The following is a 19,051-nucleotide window of genomic DNA, read 5'->3' as shown; positions in this document are numbered from 1 at the left end:
ACAACCGCCCAACAAAGGTGACAGAATACAGTACTCAGGTCATTCAAAAAGAAAGACTTGCATTTATATAGCGCCTTTCACGACTGCAGGACGTCCCTGTTAGATCCGTGATTCTGAGAGTATGATGTTTTTCAATAACCACACGGATGCTGTAACTTAACAGTCAACAGGTGTTTACTGGAGTAGGGTAGTCTCGAGACTGGGGTACAGAGGCATGCTCAAGGCTTATATACAGGTGTGGTCACTGCCGGTACTACAGTATACAGGAGCTGTAAAAGTAGTTCTCTCTTAAAGGTACATACACTACAGTCCCAAAGCGCTTTACAGCCAATGAAGTACTTTTGAAGTGTAGTCACTGTAGGAAATGTGGCAGCCAATTTACGCACCGCAAGCTCCCACAAGCAACAATGAAATAATGACCAGATAATCTGTTTTAGTGATGTTGGTTGAGGGATAAACATTGGCCAGGACACTGGGGAGAAATCCTCTGCTCCTCTTCGAAATAGTGCCCTGGAATCTTCTACATCCACCCGAAGGGCCCATACCCAGAACGTTAGCCGAGTTTAGCTCGTTTCAGAGGCTGATGGTCCTGCTGTGTATTTTTGGCTTTGTTCAGGTTTTCGGGTTTAACAGTGATTTTTTTTTTTGATTGCCGAATTTTTGAACATTATATGGCACAGAGATTCCAGAGTTCAGGAACACCCAGCTCGTGCAGCAGGAAGCCCTGCCCCTAATATCTGATTTAAGCTCTGGGGAGAGATGGGAATGCTTGCTTTGGCCGTAAGCCTCCTCACGTTTAGTGAAATCACAGAGGTGGGAAACATGACTCATCTGTGAGAACGTGAACTTAGTGTGTCCAGTTACTGAGGGGCAGATTACACTCCGTCAGATTATATATGGAGTTAGCAGGTAAACAACCGGCAGATGTAAAGTCTTGTGGAGGATCTAGGCCGAGCAGACCAGACTCTACCAAACCCAGACTGGTCTGGGAGATTTCCTCCTGAGACTCCATCGTCTGGTGGTGTTTGTACCAACCCTGGAACAGGCCAACAATATTTTTGCACCGTTTCCTTTAAGCAACAGTTGTGCTTATATATCAAACAGGGAGTCAATTCATAGTTAGTTGGCCTTCTCATAACCCTCTTGGCAAATTTCGTACTGCTGGGCTGACCAAAATAGCATCGTGACTGAGTTGAATGAATCAGCCTTTGAGAATTGCTTTTGAACATTTCAAATTATTTCATCCTGGAGTTTGATTGGGGAAAGGTTCCCAGTCTGCGATGAATATGTTTATTTTTCTTTTGGGAACTATTCGCAGAATATTTACCTAAATAATTTCCTTTCCTGTCCTCAGGCTGAACTATGCTACGCAATATTCTCAAACTGGGAGGGCAGGTCATGATCATTGGTGCTAGGCCTCTGCCAGTCCCATGAGATGTACAACAGCAGCAGTGTCCACGCTGTGCCGCACAGGTGTCAACCGCAGAGCTTCGAGGGTCGATGGTAAGGTTTAAATCCTTCTCCTCATTCATCCGCTGAAATCTCAAGTTGCTGATTCTAACAGATCTTGGTGTTCCGACTTGGGGCTTATCCAGCAATAAGGCAACAGCCCCAAGTAAAGCTTAGCAGAGAGTGGGGCGGTCAGTGTGGACACTTTATGGAGGGGGGGGGGGAGGTCAGTGTGGACACTGTGTGGGGGGGGGTCAGTGTGGACAGTGTGTGTGGGGGGGGGTCAGTGCGGACACTGTGTGGGGGGGGTCAGTGTGGACACTGTGTGTGGGGGGGGTCAGTGTGGACACTGTGTGGTGGGTGGGTCAATGCGGACACTGTGTGTGGGGGCGGATCAATGCGGACACTGTGTGGGGGCGGATCAATGCGGACACTGTGTGTGGGGGGGTCAGTGTGGACACTGTGTGGGGGGGGTCAGTGTGGACACTGTGTGTGGGGGGGTCAGTGCGGACACTGTGTGGGGGGGTCAGTGTGGACACTGTGTGTGGGGGGGGTCAGTGTGGACACTGTGTATGGGGGGGGTCAGTGTGGACACTGTGTGTGGGGGGGTCAGTGTGGACACTGTGTATGGGGGGGGTCAGTGTGGACACTGTGTGTGGGGGGGTCAGTGTGGACACTGTGTGTGGGGGGGTCAGTGTGGACACTGTGTGTGGGGGGGTCAGTGTGGACACTGTGGGGGGGGTCAGTGTGGACACTGTGTGGGGGGGTCAGTGTGGACACTGTGTGGGGCGTCAGTGTGGACACTGTGTGTGGGGGGGTCAGTGCGGACACTGTGTGGGGGGGTCAGTGTGGACACTGTGTGTGGGGGGGTCAGTGTGGACACTGTGTGTGGGGGGGTCAATGCGGACACTGTGTGTGGGGGGGGTCAGTGTGGACACTGTGTGTGGGGGGCGGTCAGTATGGACACTGTGTGTGGGGGGGTCAGTGCGGACACTGTGGGGGGCGGTCAGTATGGACACAGTGTGGGGGGGGTCAGTGTGGACACTGTGTGTGGGGGGGGTCAGTGTGGACACTGTGTGTGGGGGCGGTCAGTATGGACACTGTGTGGGGGGGGTCAGTGTGGACACTGTGTGGGGGGGGTCAGTGTGGACACTGTGTGGGGGGGGGTCAGTGTGGACACTGTGTGTGGGGGGGGGTCAGTGTGGACACTGTGTGTGGGGGGGGTCAGTGTGGACACTGTGTGTGGGGGGGGTCAGTGTGGACACTGTGTGTGGGGGGCGGGTCAGTGTGGACACTGTGTGTGGGGGGGGTCAGTGCGGACACTGTGGGGGGCGGTCAGTATGGACACTGTGTGGGGGGGGTCAGTGTGGACAGTGTGGGGGGGGTCAGTGTGGACACTGTGTGTGGGGGGGCGGGTCAATGCGGACACTGTGTGTGGGGGGGGGGGTCAGTGTGGACACTGTGTGGGTGGTCAATGCTCGCCAGAGGCCTGGGATATTGCATTGAAATGGCTCTTAAAGGTTTGCCTTGAACGGCACTAAATTGATGTCCCACTCTAAGGTCAGCCTTGTGGGATGCAGCTCAGGCCGCTCACCCCCAGTGCCAGGACTGCATTACCAGTGATGGCATCACACAGTCCCAGGTCACATGCAGGGTGGGATCATTGCTGGCTAAATTTCCCCCTGAACTGCCTGTTCAAGCATTCCCAAGTCAATATAGCACGGGTGAAATGCAGCGCAAAATTTCCCCTGTGCAGCAACAATTTGCATTTATACAGCACCTCTAACGTAGATATACTTTCGAAGGTGGATCACGGAGGCAAAAAAAAAATGGAGACTGAGCTGAAGGAGCTGTTAGGAAGGGCGACCAAAAGCTTGGCCAAAGAGGTGGGCTTCAAGGGGGGTCTTAAAGGAGGAGAGGCAGGTGGAGAAGTAGAGAGGTTTAGGGAGGGAATCCCAGAGTGCGGGGCCTCGGCAGCTGAATGCACGGCCTCCAATGCTAGGGTGAAGAAATGGGGAGATGCACAAGAGTGTGTATTAGCCCTTCCCATCACCCCCAGCCCCACACTTCCCTGCATGTGACACGAGCGAGTGAGATTTCTCAGCAATTGTTGAAGGCTGACGTCCATGGTGCTGTGACCATGTATCCAGAGCTGGTAGGAATCAACTGCCTGAACTCTTTAATTAATGGCCTTCGTAGAAACAACATCCATCAACTCTGTCTGAGCTAGATTCATGCTGACAGGCCTTCCAAATTGTCCTTGTTTCCTTGGTGGCACCCTTAGCACATAGGAACAGGAGGAGGTCATTCAGCCCCTGAAGCCTGCTCCGCCATTCAATTAGATCATGGCTGATCTGTACCTCAACTCCATCCGCCTGCCTTAGCTCCATATCCCTTGATACCCTTAGCTAACAAACACTGAACAATTGCCTGCATATTATAACATACATGATGTGGAGATGCCGGTGTTGGACTGGGGTGGACAAATGTGAGAAGTCGCACAACACCAGGTTATAGTCCAACAGCTTTATTTGAAATCACAAGCTTTCGGAGCGCTGCTCCTTCGTCAGGTGAAGTGAAGAGATACATATAGGCACAGCATATATAGTCAGAGAACACTGCCAGATGATTACAGGTAATCTTTCTAACTGCCCTTTATCACACCTCGGCAGAGAGATAATCACAGCAATCAAAGGTGTGAATGGTGTCCAAACAGGTCAGTCAGGAAAACATTACATCAAAGAACAATGAGGTGGGGTCACAAGGGGTCAAATGTTGCAGATGCTGGGGTCTGTATAACATACATGCATTTCTGTCCTGACTTGATTTATTAGGATGTTGTGTATCAAATAAATGAAGGGTTTACGACAATCCAACACATCTGGTGCCCAAAGTGGTCTCTCAATCTCCAACTAACTTGGTTCCAACTCATTCCGTTGGTACTTGACTGAGTCTTTACCCCATAGAGGTTTCCTCAGGCTGGAATTCGCTAGGTCCTGGGGGGTGAATGGATGATGCATGTATGCTACCCAGTGCCCAATGAGGGAGACCATTCATTCTTTCCATTCTGTGCTGAATTTGAATCCAAGCCCCACAATTCACTGCACTCTCCCAGTTGGTAACTATTAATGAAATTACATTTAACAACAACAACAACTTGTATTTATATAGTGCCTTTAATGTAGTAAAACATCCCAAGGCGCTTCACAGGAGTATTATAAGGCAAAAAATTGACACCGAGCCACATAAGAAATTAGGGCTGATGATCAAAAGCTTGGTCAAAGAGGTAGGTTTTAAGGAGCGTCTTAAAGGAGGAAAAAGAGGTCGCGAGGCGGAGAGGTTTAGGCAGGGAATTCCAGAGCTTAGGGCCTCGGCAACAGAAGGCACGGCCACCAATGGTGGAGCGATTATAATCAGGGATGCTCAAGAGGGTAGAATTTGAGGAGCGCAGATATCTCGGGGGGGGGGTTGTGGGGCTGAAGGAGATTACAGAGATAGGGAGGGGCGAGGCCACGGAGGGATTTGAAAACAATAGAAGCATAGAAGATAGGAGCAGGAGTAGGCCATTCGGCCCCTCAAGCCTGCTCCGCCATTCAATGAGATCATGGCTGATCATCCAAACTCAGTACCCTGTCCCTGCTTTCTCCCCATATCCCTTGATCCCTTTAGCTTTAAGGCTAGGGCTTGATGGCCGGCGCGGACACGATGGGCCTCTTTCTGTGCTGTGTAAATCTATGACTCTATAAATGTTAAAGGTATCGCAGCTGGCATGTACTTCCTGTTTGTTATACTCACTTCCTGTGTCACAATATTGTCATGGCTGTGGATTACTATATATACACTTAACCTTTCAGTCCCCCTAATGCTAGGTGAAACTGCAGTTAAGTTTAAGTTCTGACTTTATTTTTTCTTCCTCTCTAAGGCTGTCAGATTTTTTTTTTAATATTTGTTTTCTTTTCCTCCTTCCTCAAGCTTATTTTATATATAAATTATTTTACATTTACGTATTTTCTGACACCGGTCTCTTTGGCCTACCATCCCAGAGCCAGCTTAAAAAAAAATATGGAATTTAGTCCCAAGCTAGCTTTCCTGCTAAAAAGCGAGCGACAGATTTTCAGTTTCTGAAGCCCTTACAAATTTGCTTCCCTTGCCTGCTCCTTCCTATTTACAAGGATGAGAATTTTGAAATCGAGACGTTGCTTAACCGGGAGCCAGTGTAGGTCAGCGAGCACAGGGGTGATGGGCGATCGGGACTTGGTGCGAGTTAGGACACAGGCAGCCGAGTTTTGGAAGACCTCAAGTTTACGTAGGGTAGAATGTGGGAGACCAGCTCTTTCTCACTCTCCCTTCTCTCTTTGTCTCTCCCTCTCTTTGTCTCTCCCCCTGTCTTTCTCCCCTTTGTCACTGTTTCCTCTCTCTCTGCCCCTGTTCCTCTCAAGGGTTTAGACAGAGTAAATAAGGAGAAACTGTTCCCAATGGCTGAAGGGTCGGTAACCAGAGGACACAGATTTAATGTGATCGACAACAGAACCAGAGGCGACAGGAGGAAAAACTTTTTTACGCAGCGAGTGGTTAGGATTTGGAATGCACTGCCGGATAGGGCGGTGGATACAGATTCAATAGCAGCCTTCCAAAGGGAATTGGATCAATACTTGAAGGAGAAAGCATTGCCGTGATATGGGGAAAGAGTGGGGGAGTGGGACTAACTGGATTGCTCTTTGAAAGAGCCGTCACAGACTCGATGGGCCAAATGGCCTCCTCCTGTGCTGTACTATTCTATGATTCTATGAGTGCATTGGAATAGTCAAGTCTAGAGGTAACAAAGGCATGGATGAAGGTTTCAGCAGCGGATGACAGATAACAGCAAAATACTGAACTAACTTGACTTCAACTTTCAATTATTTCTTACCTTAATGCTGGAGATATCGGAGGTGACAAATAACCGCTCCTGAATAACATCCAACACCCTGAGGAAAGAGAGAGAGAAAAAAAAAAGGGTGAAGGAAAGGCAGCAAAAACAACAGTCAGAGTCCATAAATCTTTTTTAAAGGAAATAAGTAGTTGGAAAAAAAAGGAATGTTAAAAAGTATTGGGGGCAAGCAGCGAAATGTGATTAGACCAGGTGGCTCATATTAAGAAAAAGGCTCACTTGGAGTGCCGAATATATATAATATAGTGAAACGTGTGAATTATAGACACCTAGGGAACGGGCATCAGATGTCTTTTTTTGCAAATGGTCCTTATACTGTGTGTAATTTTAGCCATGCTGTACGTAGATAGTCATCATTGGTCCAGTGATTTACGCTGGGGTTTAGCAGCTATTTTCTCAAATCTTTCCTGAAATTGACTGAAAACATTTCATGGTCGTCAGACACAGGGAAACGTAATTGCAATCAGCCCCTTGTAATTAGCCACCAGTGACATCGCTCGTGAAAAGCTTTAAAGGGGCCTGTGTCCCATGTTTTAAAGTTGTAAAATACACCAGGTAAATAGAGTTTGGTACATTGAAGACTGTCTGTAGACCGGAATCTGCACATGCCGTTGTTTCAGAGTACTGTATAATGTAAAATATTTGGGACTGTCATTGAAGCGTGCCTATTTTACAGTTGTCTGTCGTTTGCAAAGGTCTGTAGGACCAGGTATCACTGTATATATAAGGGGTGCCTGGCGTTGCCAGGGCAATTTTGGGCCGCGCGGTCTCCCTGCCCCTGTCTGTCCCCCCTCTCTCTCCCTCTCCCTGTGCTGTCCTCTCCCTCCCTCCCCTCCCCCTCCCTCCCCTCTCCCTGCCTAGCGACTGAGGTCGGGTGCCTTTGTGATACCGGCCGTGCGGGGCCTAGCGCTTGAGGGCCAAGACGGACCCGAGCTGAGGTCCCCCGCGGATCGCGCGGCTGACGGCCGGCCGCTGCTGCTCCCCTGACCAGTGTGTGTGTCGGGCCAAGTGGTTGCGAGGCACGGCCCGAGTGAGCCCAACTTACCTGCTGCTCCGGCGGGGCGGGGGCGGGGGCGGGATCGGGAGCCGCAATGTGGGGGTTTCTTTTGCTGCTGCTGTCCCTGTGGGGATGGAAAAAATGGCGGCGAAGTTTAGGGAGACTGGAGGATTAGGACCCGCCTGTGACACACTGATTGGTCAACCATCAGGTGAGTGAACTGTAGGATTGGTCAAGCAGCACGTCAGTCAACGCTAATGACAGGTAGGATTGGTGAACCGCTAATGAGTGGATTTTTGAAACTTTTTTGTATACTGTCCTAACAATTTTTCTCTGACGAAAAAGTAAATACACCTACGAGAGTCCCCTAATGATAAGCTTTCTTTTGATATAACATATGTGTAGGTATGCTCTATAACTTTTGATTGTATAGCCGGACAGACAGACAGAGAGACAGACAGACAGACATACCGGTTTATATATATAATATGACCCCTTGTGACCCCACCTCATTGTTCTTTGATGTAATGTTTCCCTGACTGACCTGTTTGGACACCATTCACACCTTTGACTGCTGTGATTATCTCTCTGCCGAGGTGTGATAAATGGCAGTTGGAAAGGTTACCTGTAAACATCTGACATGATTCTCTGACTATATAAGCTGTGTCTTTATGCATTTCTCCACTTCACCTGAAGAAGGAGCAGCACTCCGAAAGCTTGTGATTTCAAATAAAGCTGTTGGACTATAACCTGGTGTCGTGTGACTTCTTACATTTGTCCACCCCAGTCCAACTCCGGCATCTCCACACCATATATATATAATAGATAGCTGTATATGTGTACACTACATAAACTTGTGCTCATCCAAAACTCTGCTGCCCACATCTTAACTCGCTCCAAGTCTCGTTCACCCATCACCCCTGTGCTCACTGACCGACATTGGCTCCCAGTCCGACAACACCTCAATTTTAAAATCCTCCTCTTTGATTTCAAATCCCTCCATGGCCTCGCCGCTCCCTATCTCTGTAACCTCCTCCACCCCTATAACCCTCCGAGATCTCTGCGCTCCTCCAATTCAGGCCTCTTGCGCATCCCCGATTTTAATCGCTCCACCATTGGTGGCCGTGCTTTCAGCTGCCTGGGCCCCAAGCTCTGGAATTCTCTCCCTAAACCTCTCCGCCTCTTCTCCTTTAAGAAGCTCCTTAAAGCCTAACTTTTGATAAGCTTTGGGTCACCTGCCCTAATATCTCCTTCTGTGGCTCGGTGTCAATTTTTTTTTATTGATAATGCTCTTATTAAGCGTCTTGAGACGTTTTGCTATGGTAAAGGGGCTATATAAATGCAAGTTGTTTTTATATTTTACATATAAAAAAACTTCTTTAATTTTTCTCTCTACTTCTACTGGCTATAGATTTGGTGCACTGGCAGACATTCAGGGGTAGATTTTCCTGGAGCCGTCAGGCGGGGTTTCAGGCGTGTGGGGGGGGGGCAAAATCCCAAATTCGGGAGTCCCGACACCATCCCGCCCAAAACCCGCCTCCACGTAAGTTTCACAGGAGGCGGGTACCCGCCCCGCACTGGGACCTGCCGACCCGAGGCGGGAAGGGATTAGTGCCAATTAACTGCCTGTTAACAGGTAGTTAACAGGCAGTTTTTAGCCTAATCCCTATTTTGAGGGGTTTCGTGTGGGATTCCGACGGCTCCAAACCACGCCAGGTTAGAGCAGGCGGGCCGTCGGGTTGAAGGACTTGGAGGGGTCGTGATGTCAGTGCTCAGGTGAGTGATGGGTGCATAAGTGCAAAGGTAAGTGTGTTTGGTGTGTCTAAAGTGTGTAAAGAAGTTTAAATTACCTGTACTTACCTTAATAGCCTTCCTTCCTCTAGGCGTCAGGAGTCCATCACTCAGCCGGCACTGAAAGCAAAATGGCTGCGAGCTGTCAAAAGTGACAGCCTTCAGCTTTCATTGCCGGTGACAGTTCTAACTGAGTCTGTGTAGAAGGACTCAGGTTAGAAGTCAGACTGTCAGTGTTTGACAGCTTCAAACAGCTGTGAAACACTGATATTTCATCTGTCAAGAACTCTTGACAGATGAAATTTCAGTCTCTGACGTCACCTGTTGCCGGGTGGTCCTTAATTGGCCTGCTGAGCCCGCTGGGCGGGCTTAACAAGGTCAATCAAGGGAAAATCGTGCGGATTGGCCGGACGTCGATGTAGGCGGGACTAAAACCCAAAAGTTGAAGTCCCGCCTCCTTCCCGACAGCTTTATGAAAATCTACCCCTCAGTATCTCTGTTGTGTCTTCTCTTCAGATGTGGGACTGCACAGTGAGTGTTGGCATGCTATTTGGCTGTGGGGGGGGGGCGGTACAGTTGAACCTTAACCATACCCTCCCCGGCATCCATACACATGCACTTTCCATGAAGGCTCGCTGATTAGCTAGGAACCCTGGATTATTCTTCCCTGAACTAGCCCAGGAGACATCAGCACAGACCGCAGATCGAACCTGGGACCTTCGCGGTCTGTATGACCATCACAGACATCAGCAAGGGGGCCATTCAGATCTTGCCTTTAAAATTCCATTAAATTCCAATGAATTTATTTTTGTAAATTCGTTCTCGGGATGTGGGTGTCACTGGCAAGGCTGGCATTTATTTCCCATTCCCTAGTTGCCCTGAGAACTGAATGTCTTGCTAGGCGACCAGAAGGCAGTTAAGAGTCAACCATGTTGGGTGTGGGACTGGAGTCACGAACAGGCCAGGCTGGGTAAGGACGGCAAGTTTCCTTCCCTAAAGGACATTAGTGAACCCAGTTGGGTTTATATGACAATCCGACAACTTTATGGTCACTTTTACTGACACCAGGCTTTTTATTTCCAGGTCTTTAATAAAAACTGAATTCAATTCAGTGCCCATGGTGGGATTTGAACTCATGGGGGGTGATTTTGCCAATGGGGAGCTTTTGGAGGCGGGACTCCCACTTGTCGAGTTTCAGTCCCGCCTGCATCAACTTCTGGCCAACCCACGCTATTTTCCCTTGATTGACCTTGTTAAGCCCGCCCAGCGGCTCAGCAAACCAATTAAGGGAAAGCCGGTTACAGAGAACGTCAACATATGACGTTTCATCTGTCAAAAATTTTTGACAGATGAATTGTCATCGTTTGACAGCTCTGTGACATTCTCTGTAGTTTGATGAGGTCTTGAATTCAAGACCTCATCAAACTTCTTTCTTTAGCAGAAATGAGATGGTTGTTGCATTGGAGAATGCAGCGGCCATCTGTCATCTCTGCCGCGGAGATGCGAGACTCTCCGCATCCCCACCGACTGAAGCCTGCAGGAAGATACAAGGGTAAGTAAACTTTTTCTAACACATTGCACTTACCTCAGATACTCACCTCTCCACACTTGCACCCATCACTCACCTCCACAGCACACTTTTGGACCCCTCCGATCCCCGCAGACCCACTACTCGCCTCGGTGACCCTGGCGGGTTTCGGAGCCTTCGGGAAGCCCGCACTTGTGTGGGCAAAAAGGGGATAATCCTATTTTTGCCTGTTAACTACCTGTTAACAGGCAGTTAATAGGCTTTAATCCCTTCCCGCCTCCAAGGAGACGGGACCCGGCGCCGGACGGCTACCCGTCTCCTGGCAAATGGCATGGAGGCGGGTTGGAGGCAGGTCGGGCACCCGCCCCCAAATTCTGCCATTTCCCCGGCAGTCCCACCTCCATACCCGCCTCCCCAGGGCTGGCAAAATCGCCCCCATATTCTCTGGACTTTTAGTCCAGGCCTCTCGAGTACCAGTAACACGACCAATAAACTATTGTACCCTAGGGTCGCCAGCTCTGGTTGGACGTGTTCCTGGAGGTTTGATCACATGACCTCCGGCCGCCAACCACCCCGCCCCCACACTCCCGCTATTGGTCGCCTGACACGCCCATCCTTGCAGCGCACCGCCTTCCCACACCGATTGGAAGGCAAACAGGCTCTTAAATACCCTCGGCCTCTTGCATTGTTCCACCGAAGCTCAACGTAAGCTCGAGGAACAGCACCTCATCTGATTAGGCACTTTGCAGCCTTCCGGACTCAATATCGAGTTCAACAATTTCAGATCATAACCTCGGCCCCTATTACATTTTTACTTATATTTTTTTCCACCCCTTTGTTTTGGGTCTTCCCTCCACCCCCCCCACCTTTCCTTTTTTCCCTCTCTCCCACATGGCAGCTGTCTCTCATCCTGCCAGTACACTTCACACCTAATCTCAGCCGTCTTTTGTCTCCACTTGTCCTATTACCATCTCGTCTGGTTTTGAATACCTCTTAATGTCTCTTTACTTCTTTTGTTCTATCGCAGCCCTGCCTTCGATCTATTTCATTTCCTTTCCAGTTTTGAAAAAGGGTTTCGACCCGAAACGTCGACTTTTAATTTCTCTCCACGGATGTTGCCTGGCCTGCTGAGTTTTTCCAGCATTTTCTGTTGTTATCCTAAATACCCGATGGATGACGCTTGACTATTAGTCAAACTTTTTTTCCCCCCCTCTCCAATAGTTTTATAACTAATAAATGTTCAATTTTCTTTTTAAATCACAAGCAGTTTTTTAATTGCCCCTATGAATTTTCTCCTGGGTTACTCGCAGCAGTGTCCAGGAGGTCAGTCTTCAATTCCTGGAAGACTCCAGGGCAATCTTGGAGGGTTGACGACCCAATAAATAATGATAAAACATAAAAACTAACCACGGTTATAAAAATCGTTCTGGGGCTTTCTCTGTACTCACCGTGCTTCTTCGCGAGCAAGTATCTCGAGTAGTTTTACGACATCTCCAGTGCAGTCGGTCATCTGAATGGAGAACTTACACAGCTTGTTGTCCAGGACCAGGGCCCTATCCAGACACTGACGCAGCAGTGGAACGTCCAGATTCCCGCTGCACAGAGCAATGGCCACTCTGGAAGAGAGAACCAGTGAACAGTCAGCAAACAACTGGGTCAAACAGGTCGACCCTGAAGCTTAAGCTGTCAGAATCCATAAATCCCAACCAGACGGGCACAAAGTCTGCCGATGGCTCTCCTGTAGCTGGCTGCATTTGTTGGATTTCCTGAGGGAGGCCAGAGTCCAGGCAAAACATCCTGCAATGAGTTGGCAAGATATCACTTTACAGTGGTACTGGTCAATCAATGTTGATTGAAGCAATCTGTGGTGGATGACTGGAGAGAGGAATGGGACAAATAAAACTAGAGTAAACTGGGGAGAAATAAGAAACTAATCTGTTAGTCCAATCTCCCACTGGTCACAGTGCTGCCCCGAGTGGTGAAGAGAGGCCAGTCTCCTATTGGTCACAGTGCTGCCGCTAGTGGTGAAGAGGCCAGTTTCCTATTGGTCACAGTGCTGCCCCTAGTGGTGAAGAGAGGCCAGTTTCCTATTGGTCACAGTGCTGCCCCTAGTGGCAAAGAGAGGCCAGTCTCCCACTGGTCACAGTGCTGCCCCTAGTGGTGAAGAGAGGCCAGTCTCCTATTGGTCACAGTGCTGCCCCTAGTGGTGAAGAGAGGCCAGTCTCCTATTGGTCACAGTGCTGCCCCTAGTGGTGAAGAGAGGCCAGTCTCCTATTGGTCACAGTGCTGCCCCTAGTGGTGAAGAGAGGCCAGTTTCCTATTGGTCACAGTGCTGCCCCTAGTGGTGAAGAGGGGCCAGTCTCCTATTGGTCACAGTGCTGCCCCTAGTGGTGAAGAGAGGACATTCTTCCAATGGTTACAGTGCTGCCCCTAGTGGTGAAGAGGGGCCAGTCTCCTATTGGTCACAGTGCTGCCCCTAGTGGTGAAGAGAGGCCAGTCTCCTATTGGTCACAGTGCTGCCCCTAGTGGTGAAGAGAGGCCAGTCTCCTATTGGTCACAGTGCTGCCCCTAGTGGTGAAGAGAGGCCAGTCTCCTATTGGTCACAGTGCTGCCCCTAGTGGTGAAGAGAGGACATTCTTCCAATGGTCACAGTGCTGCCCCTAGTGGTGAAGAGAGGACAGTCTCCTACAGGTCACATCAACGACCCTGACACTGAAAAGAGTCTAATGTTCTGCTGATCACAGCACAGAGGGAAGTCTAGTATGCAAAAGGTCATAACTCTGACCCTGGCATTGACAGTGAGGCAGTCAATTAACAACTAATGTCAGACTCTCTGGAGAAACAAACATCTCCCTGGAGGACCAGACACTTGCAAAGAAGACAAAAACATTTAGGTACAAACTCTAGAGATCTCAGAAGATGTTAAACTCTTCACAATTTAAATTCTAGACAGAGGATACTGAAGGGGTGGCAGTGCATTGCACAATAGAAACCCAACTGAGAGCCCATTGAACCATAAATGCTGTAACCTCAGACATCTATTGACGTGAGTCTGTGTTAGTAGCAGTGTCAGGTTGTATTAGCTGTTCTGTGTCTGTGTTAGTGACCGTATTGTTTTTGTCAATCTTGATCTCAGCACCTAGGGTCAAGTGTAATGGAAGGAAATGGTATCTGCACTCACAGAAAGGAAATTACAAATTTCTCGCTCTTCCCTGAGTCATCCAATTAAATCCAGCTGCTTTGTTAAACGCACAGTATTTTCCAAAAGCACCGTCCTAACATCTGAAGATAACTTAAGTGGGAGGTGGTAGAAAAAAGTAACAGTCATAATTATAATCTGAATGGAAGTAGACTCGGTGCTGGGGAAGAGCAGAGGGATTAGGGTTACAAGTTCACAGGACATTATGGCAGCACCGCAGTTTGATAAGGCTGTAAAAAAAAATGAAATTCTAGGTTTTATCACGAGGTATAGAATATAAAAGCCAAGAGGTAATGATGAGCCTATATAAAACCTTAATAAGAATTACATAGAATTTACAGCACCCAAACAGGCCATTCAGTCTATGCCAGTGTTTATGCTCCAAATAAGCCCCCTCCCATCTTATTTCATCTCACCCTATCAGCATCCCATTCTATTCCTTTCTCCCTCATGTACTTATCTAGCTTCCCCTTAATGCATTGGTTGTCATTTTCCAAAATTCCGTAGATTCTAGAACGGTTCCCGCAGATTGGAAGGTAGCAAAGGTAACCCCACTATTTAAGAAAGGAGGGAGAGAGAAAACGGGGAACGACAGACCAGTTAGCCTGACAACAGTAGTAGGGAAAATGCTAGAATCTATGATTAAGGACGAGGTAACAGGGCACTTAGAAAATAATAATAGGATTGGGCAGAGTCAACACGGATTTATGAAAGGGAAATCGTGTTTGACAAACCTGTTAGAGTTTTTTGAGGTTGTAACTAGCAGAATAGCTGAGGGGGAACCAGTGGATGTGGTGTATTTGGATTTTCAGAAGGCATTCGATAAGGGAAAGGGAAAATAGAATATGAGAGTAAGCTTGCAGGGAACATAAAAACTGACTGTAAAAGCTTTTATAGATATGTGAAGAGAAAAAGATTGGTGAAGTCAAGCGTAGGTCCCTTGCAGTCAGAATCGGGGGAATTTATAATGGGGAACAAAGAAATGGCAGACCAACTAAATACATATTTTGGTTCTGTCTTCACAAAGGAGGACACAAATAACCTCCCAGAAATACCGCGGAACATAGGGTCTGATGAAAGGGTGGAACTGAAAGAAATCAGTATTTGTAGGGAAATGGTGTTAGGAAAATTGATGGGACTGAAGGCCGATAAATCCCCAGGGCCTGATAATCTACATCCCAGGGTACTTAAGGAAGTGGCCCTAGAAATAGTTGATGCATTGCTGGTCATCTTCCAAAATTCAATAGACTCTGGAACCGTACCCATGGATTGGAGGGTAACTAATGTTATCCCACTATTCAAAAAAGGTGGCAGAGAAAAAGCGGGGAATTATAGACCGGTAAGCCTGACATCGGTAGTGGGGAAAATGCTAGAGTCCATTATAAAAGATGTAATAGCAGAGCACTTGGAAAGCAATGACAGGATCGGACAAAGTCAACATGGATTTACAAAAGGTAAATCATGCTTGACTAATCTACTGGAATTTTTGAGGATGTAACTGGTAAAATAGATAAGGGAGAACCAGTGGATGTGGTGTATTTGGACTTTCAGAAGGCTTTCGATAAGGTCCCGCATAAGAGATTAGCGTGCAAAATTAAGGCACATGGGATTGGGGGCAAGGTATTGATTTGGATAGAGAAATGGTTGGCGGACAGAAAGCAAAGAGTTGGAATAAACGGGTCGTTTTCTGAGTGGCAGGCAGTGACTAGTGGGGTACTGCAAGGATCGGTCCTAGGACCCCAGCTGTTCACAATATATATTAATGATCTGGACGAGGGAATTGGATGTAATATCTCCAAATTTGCAGACGACACAAAGCTGGGTGGGAGGGTATGCTGTGAGGAGGATGTCATGAAACTCCAGTACGATTTGGACAGGTTAGGAGATTGGGCAGAAACATGGCAAATGCACTATAATGTGGATAAATGTGAGGTTATCCACTTTGGTGGCAAAAACAGGAAGGCAGATTATTATTTGAATGGCAATAGATTGGGAGAAGGGGAAGTGCAAAGAGACCTGGGTGTTCTTGTGCCCCAGTCGCTGAAGGTAAGCATGCAGGTGCAGCAGGCGGTTAAGAAGGCAAATGGTATGTTGGCCTTCGTAGCAAGAGGGTTCGAGTACAGGAACAAGGATGTCTTGCTACAGTTGTACAGGGCCTTGGTGAGACCACACCTTGAGTATTGTGTGCAGTTTTGGTCGCCTTATCTGAGGAAGGACGTTCTTGCCATAGAAGGAGTGCAGCGAAGATTCACCAGGCTGATACCTGGGATGGCAGGAATGACATATGAGGAGAGATTGTGTCGATTGGGCTTATACTCACTGGAGTTTAGAAGATTGAGAGGGGATCTCATCGAAACCTATAAAATTCTGTCAGGCCTGGACAGACTAGATGCTGGAAGGATGTTCCTGATGGTCGATGAGTCCAGAACCAGGGGTCATAGTCTAAGGATAAGGGGTAGGACATTTAGGACTGAAATGAGGAGGAATTTCTTCACCCAGAGAGTGGTGAACCTGTGGAATTCTCTGCCACAGAGGGCGGTGGAGGCCAGTTCATTAAATATATTCAAGAAAGAGTTGGATATATTTCTTAAGGCTAAAGGGATCAAGGGATATGGGGAGAAGGCAGGGACAGGGTACTGAATTTGGATGATCAGCCATGATCTCATTGAATGGCGGAGCAGGCTCGAAGGGCCGAATGGCCTACTCCTGCTCCTATCTTCTATGTTTCTATGTTTCTATGTGCCACACAAGAGGTTATTAAACAAAATTAGGCCTCATGGGCTTGGGGGTAATATACTAGTATGGATTGAGGATTGGTTAACGGACAGAAAACAGAGTAGGAATAAATAGGTCATTTTCGAGTTGACAGGCTGTAACTAGTGGGGTACCACAAGGATCAGTGCTTTGGCCTCAGCTATTCACAATCTACATCATTGATTGGATGAGGGGACCGCAAGTAATATATCCAAGTTTGCTGATGATACAAAGCTGGGTGGGAATGTAAGTTGTGAGGAGGATGCAAGGAAGCTTCAAGGGGATATAGACAGGCTAAGTGAGTGGGCAAGAACATGGCAAATGGAATATAAGGTGGAGAAATGTGAAGTTATCCACTTTTGTAGGAAAAACAGAGAATCAGAGTATTTTTTAAATGGTGAGAGATTGGGAAATGTTGGTGTTCAGAGGGACCTGAGTGTCCTTGTACACTAATCACTGAAAGTTAACATGCAGGTACAGCAAGCAATTAGGAAAGCAAATGGTATGTTGGCCTTTATTACAAGAGGATTTGAGTATAAGAGTAAAGACGTCTCACTGTAATTATATAGGGCCCTGGTGAGACCACACCTGGAGTATTGTGTACAGTTTTGGTCTCCTTACCTAAGGAAGGATATACTTGCCATAGAGGGAGTGCAACGAAGGTTCACCAGACTGATTCCTGGGATGGGGGGATTTTCCTATGAGGACAGATTGAGTAGACTAGGCCTATATTCTCTAGAGTTTAAAAGAATGAGAGGTGATCTCATTGAAACATACAAAATCTTCCAGGGCTTGACAGGGTAGATGCAGGGAGGATGTTTCCCCTGGCTGGGGAGTCTAGAACCAGGGGTCACAGTCTCAGAATAAGGGGTCGGCCATTTAGTACTGAGATGAGGAGAAATGTCTTCACTCAGAGGGTGGTGAATCTTTGGAATTCTCTACCCCAGAGGGCTGTGGAGGCTCAGTCGTTGAGTATATTCAAGACAGAGATCGATAGATTTTGGAATTCCTGGGATGGCGAGACTGTCGTATGAGAAGAGATTGAGTAAACTAGGCCTGTATTCTCTTGAATTCAGAAAAATGAGAGGGGATCTCATTGAAGCATACAAAATTATTACAGGGCTTGATAGGGTGGATGCTGGGCGAATGTTTCCCTTGGCTGGGGAGTCTAGAACCAGGGGCCACAGCCTCAGGATAAAGGGTAGGCCATTCAGGACTGAGATGAGAAGAAATTTCTTCACACAGAGGGTGGTGAATCTTTGGAATTCTCCACCCCAGAGGGCTGTGGAGGCTCAGTCATTGGGTATATTCAAAACAGAAGTCGATAGATTTCTGACTAGTAAGGGCATCAAGGGATATGGCGATAGGGCCGGTGAATGGAGTTGAGCCATGATCTCATTGAATGGCGGAGCAGGCTCGAAGGGCCAAATGGCCGACTCCTGCTCCTATTTCTTATGTTCTTATGCTCTTAAATGCATCTATGCTATTCACCGCACCTACACCAGGTGATAGCGAGTTCCACATCCTCACCACTCGCTGGATAAAGAAGGTTCTCCTGAATTCCTTATTGGATTTATTAGTGACTATTGGATTTATTAGTGACTATCTTATGTTTATGATCCCTAGTTTTGGATTCCCCACAGAATAAGGTCTCAGTTAGAGTACTGTGTGCCGTATTGGGCTCTACACTATAAGAAGGATATTGAGGCTTTAGCGAGGGTACAATGCAGATTCACTAGGACGCTGCCTGATATAAGGAAATACAAATATGAAGAAAGACTTGAAAATTGGGGCTTTTTTCATTAGGACAACCACAGATTATGGGGCGATGTGTCAGAAGCGTTTAAAATAATGAAAGGACGGGTAGATAGAAGCAAACTGTTTCCAGTAGGTGATGGGTCAAGAACAAATTTGCAAGGGATGTAGAACAGAGGGCGGGAGAAATGTCTTCACACGGGGAGTTGTGAGGCTGTGGGATTCACTTCCAGGGTTAGTGGTTGAGGTCAGGATTGAAGATTAGATTGGATAGCTGGATGAAGGTAAAGGGAATGAAGGGCTTTGGGAACAGGGCGGGTAAATGAGTTTAAAACTATTTGCTCATGTGGAGGGTAAACACCAACACGGACTGGTTGGGCCGAATGGCCTTTCTCCGTGTTCAGCTTCTATGTATATCTAGGTACAAATGGCTGCATATTCAGGGATCTTTCTTTCTGTAGCCAAAGCATTGATCAACCTATTGGTGCGAAGGTGTCGGGGGTTTGGACTCCAGGGCCTAGAAATTGGCCTGAGGCGCTCAAGCGGCGCAAAGTTCGCCTGGGCGCTGGAATTTGCGCCGCGATCGCCGCATTAGCGATCGCCGCAAATTCAGTTGAAGTGCCCCTAGAGGGAGATGGGGCGCAGCTC

At 47.9% G+C, this 19,051-nt stretch overlaps 1 protein-coding gene across 5 annotated transcripts in view; it reads right to left on the bottom strand.

The window, feature by feature from the left end:
- The window catches only part of LOC147098503 (uncharacterized), a 66,788-nt gene that overhangs the window by 10,612 nt on the left and 37,125 nt on the right, over positions 1 to 19,051 (bottom strand). For 4 of the 5 annotated variants that reach the window (XM_085970286.1, XM_085970288.1, XM_085970284.1 and 1 more), the window contains 2 exons: positions 12,144 to 12,311; positions 6,359 to 6,416 (listed from right to left, as the gene is read on the bottom strand). In XM_085970286.1, the coding sequence (XP_085826412.1) occupies positions 6,359 to 6,416; positions 12,144 to 12,311 (226 nt within the window). Of the gene's footprint in view, positions 1 to 6,358; positions 6,417 to 12,143; positions 12,312 to 12,350; positions 12,571 to 19,051 lie in introns of those variants that run through there. The other variant, XM_085970289.1, reaches the window with a different exon arrangement.

This window comes from Somniosus microcephalus, chromosome 29 (assembly GCF_052327205.1).
Source record: "Somniosus microcephalus isolate GS21.2 chromosome 29, FLI_Smic_1.0, whole genome shotgun sequence".
NCBI classification, from domain to species: Eukaryota; Metazoa; Chordata; class Chondrichthyes; order Squaliformes; family Somniosidae; genus Somniosus; species Somniosus microcephalus.
Note: the sequence above shows the minus strand (reverse complement) of the source record. Positions and strands in the feature narration are given on the sequence as shown.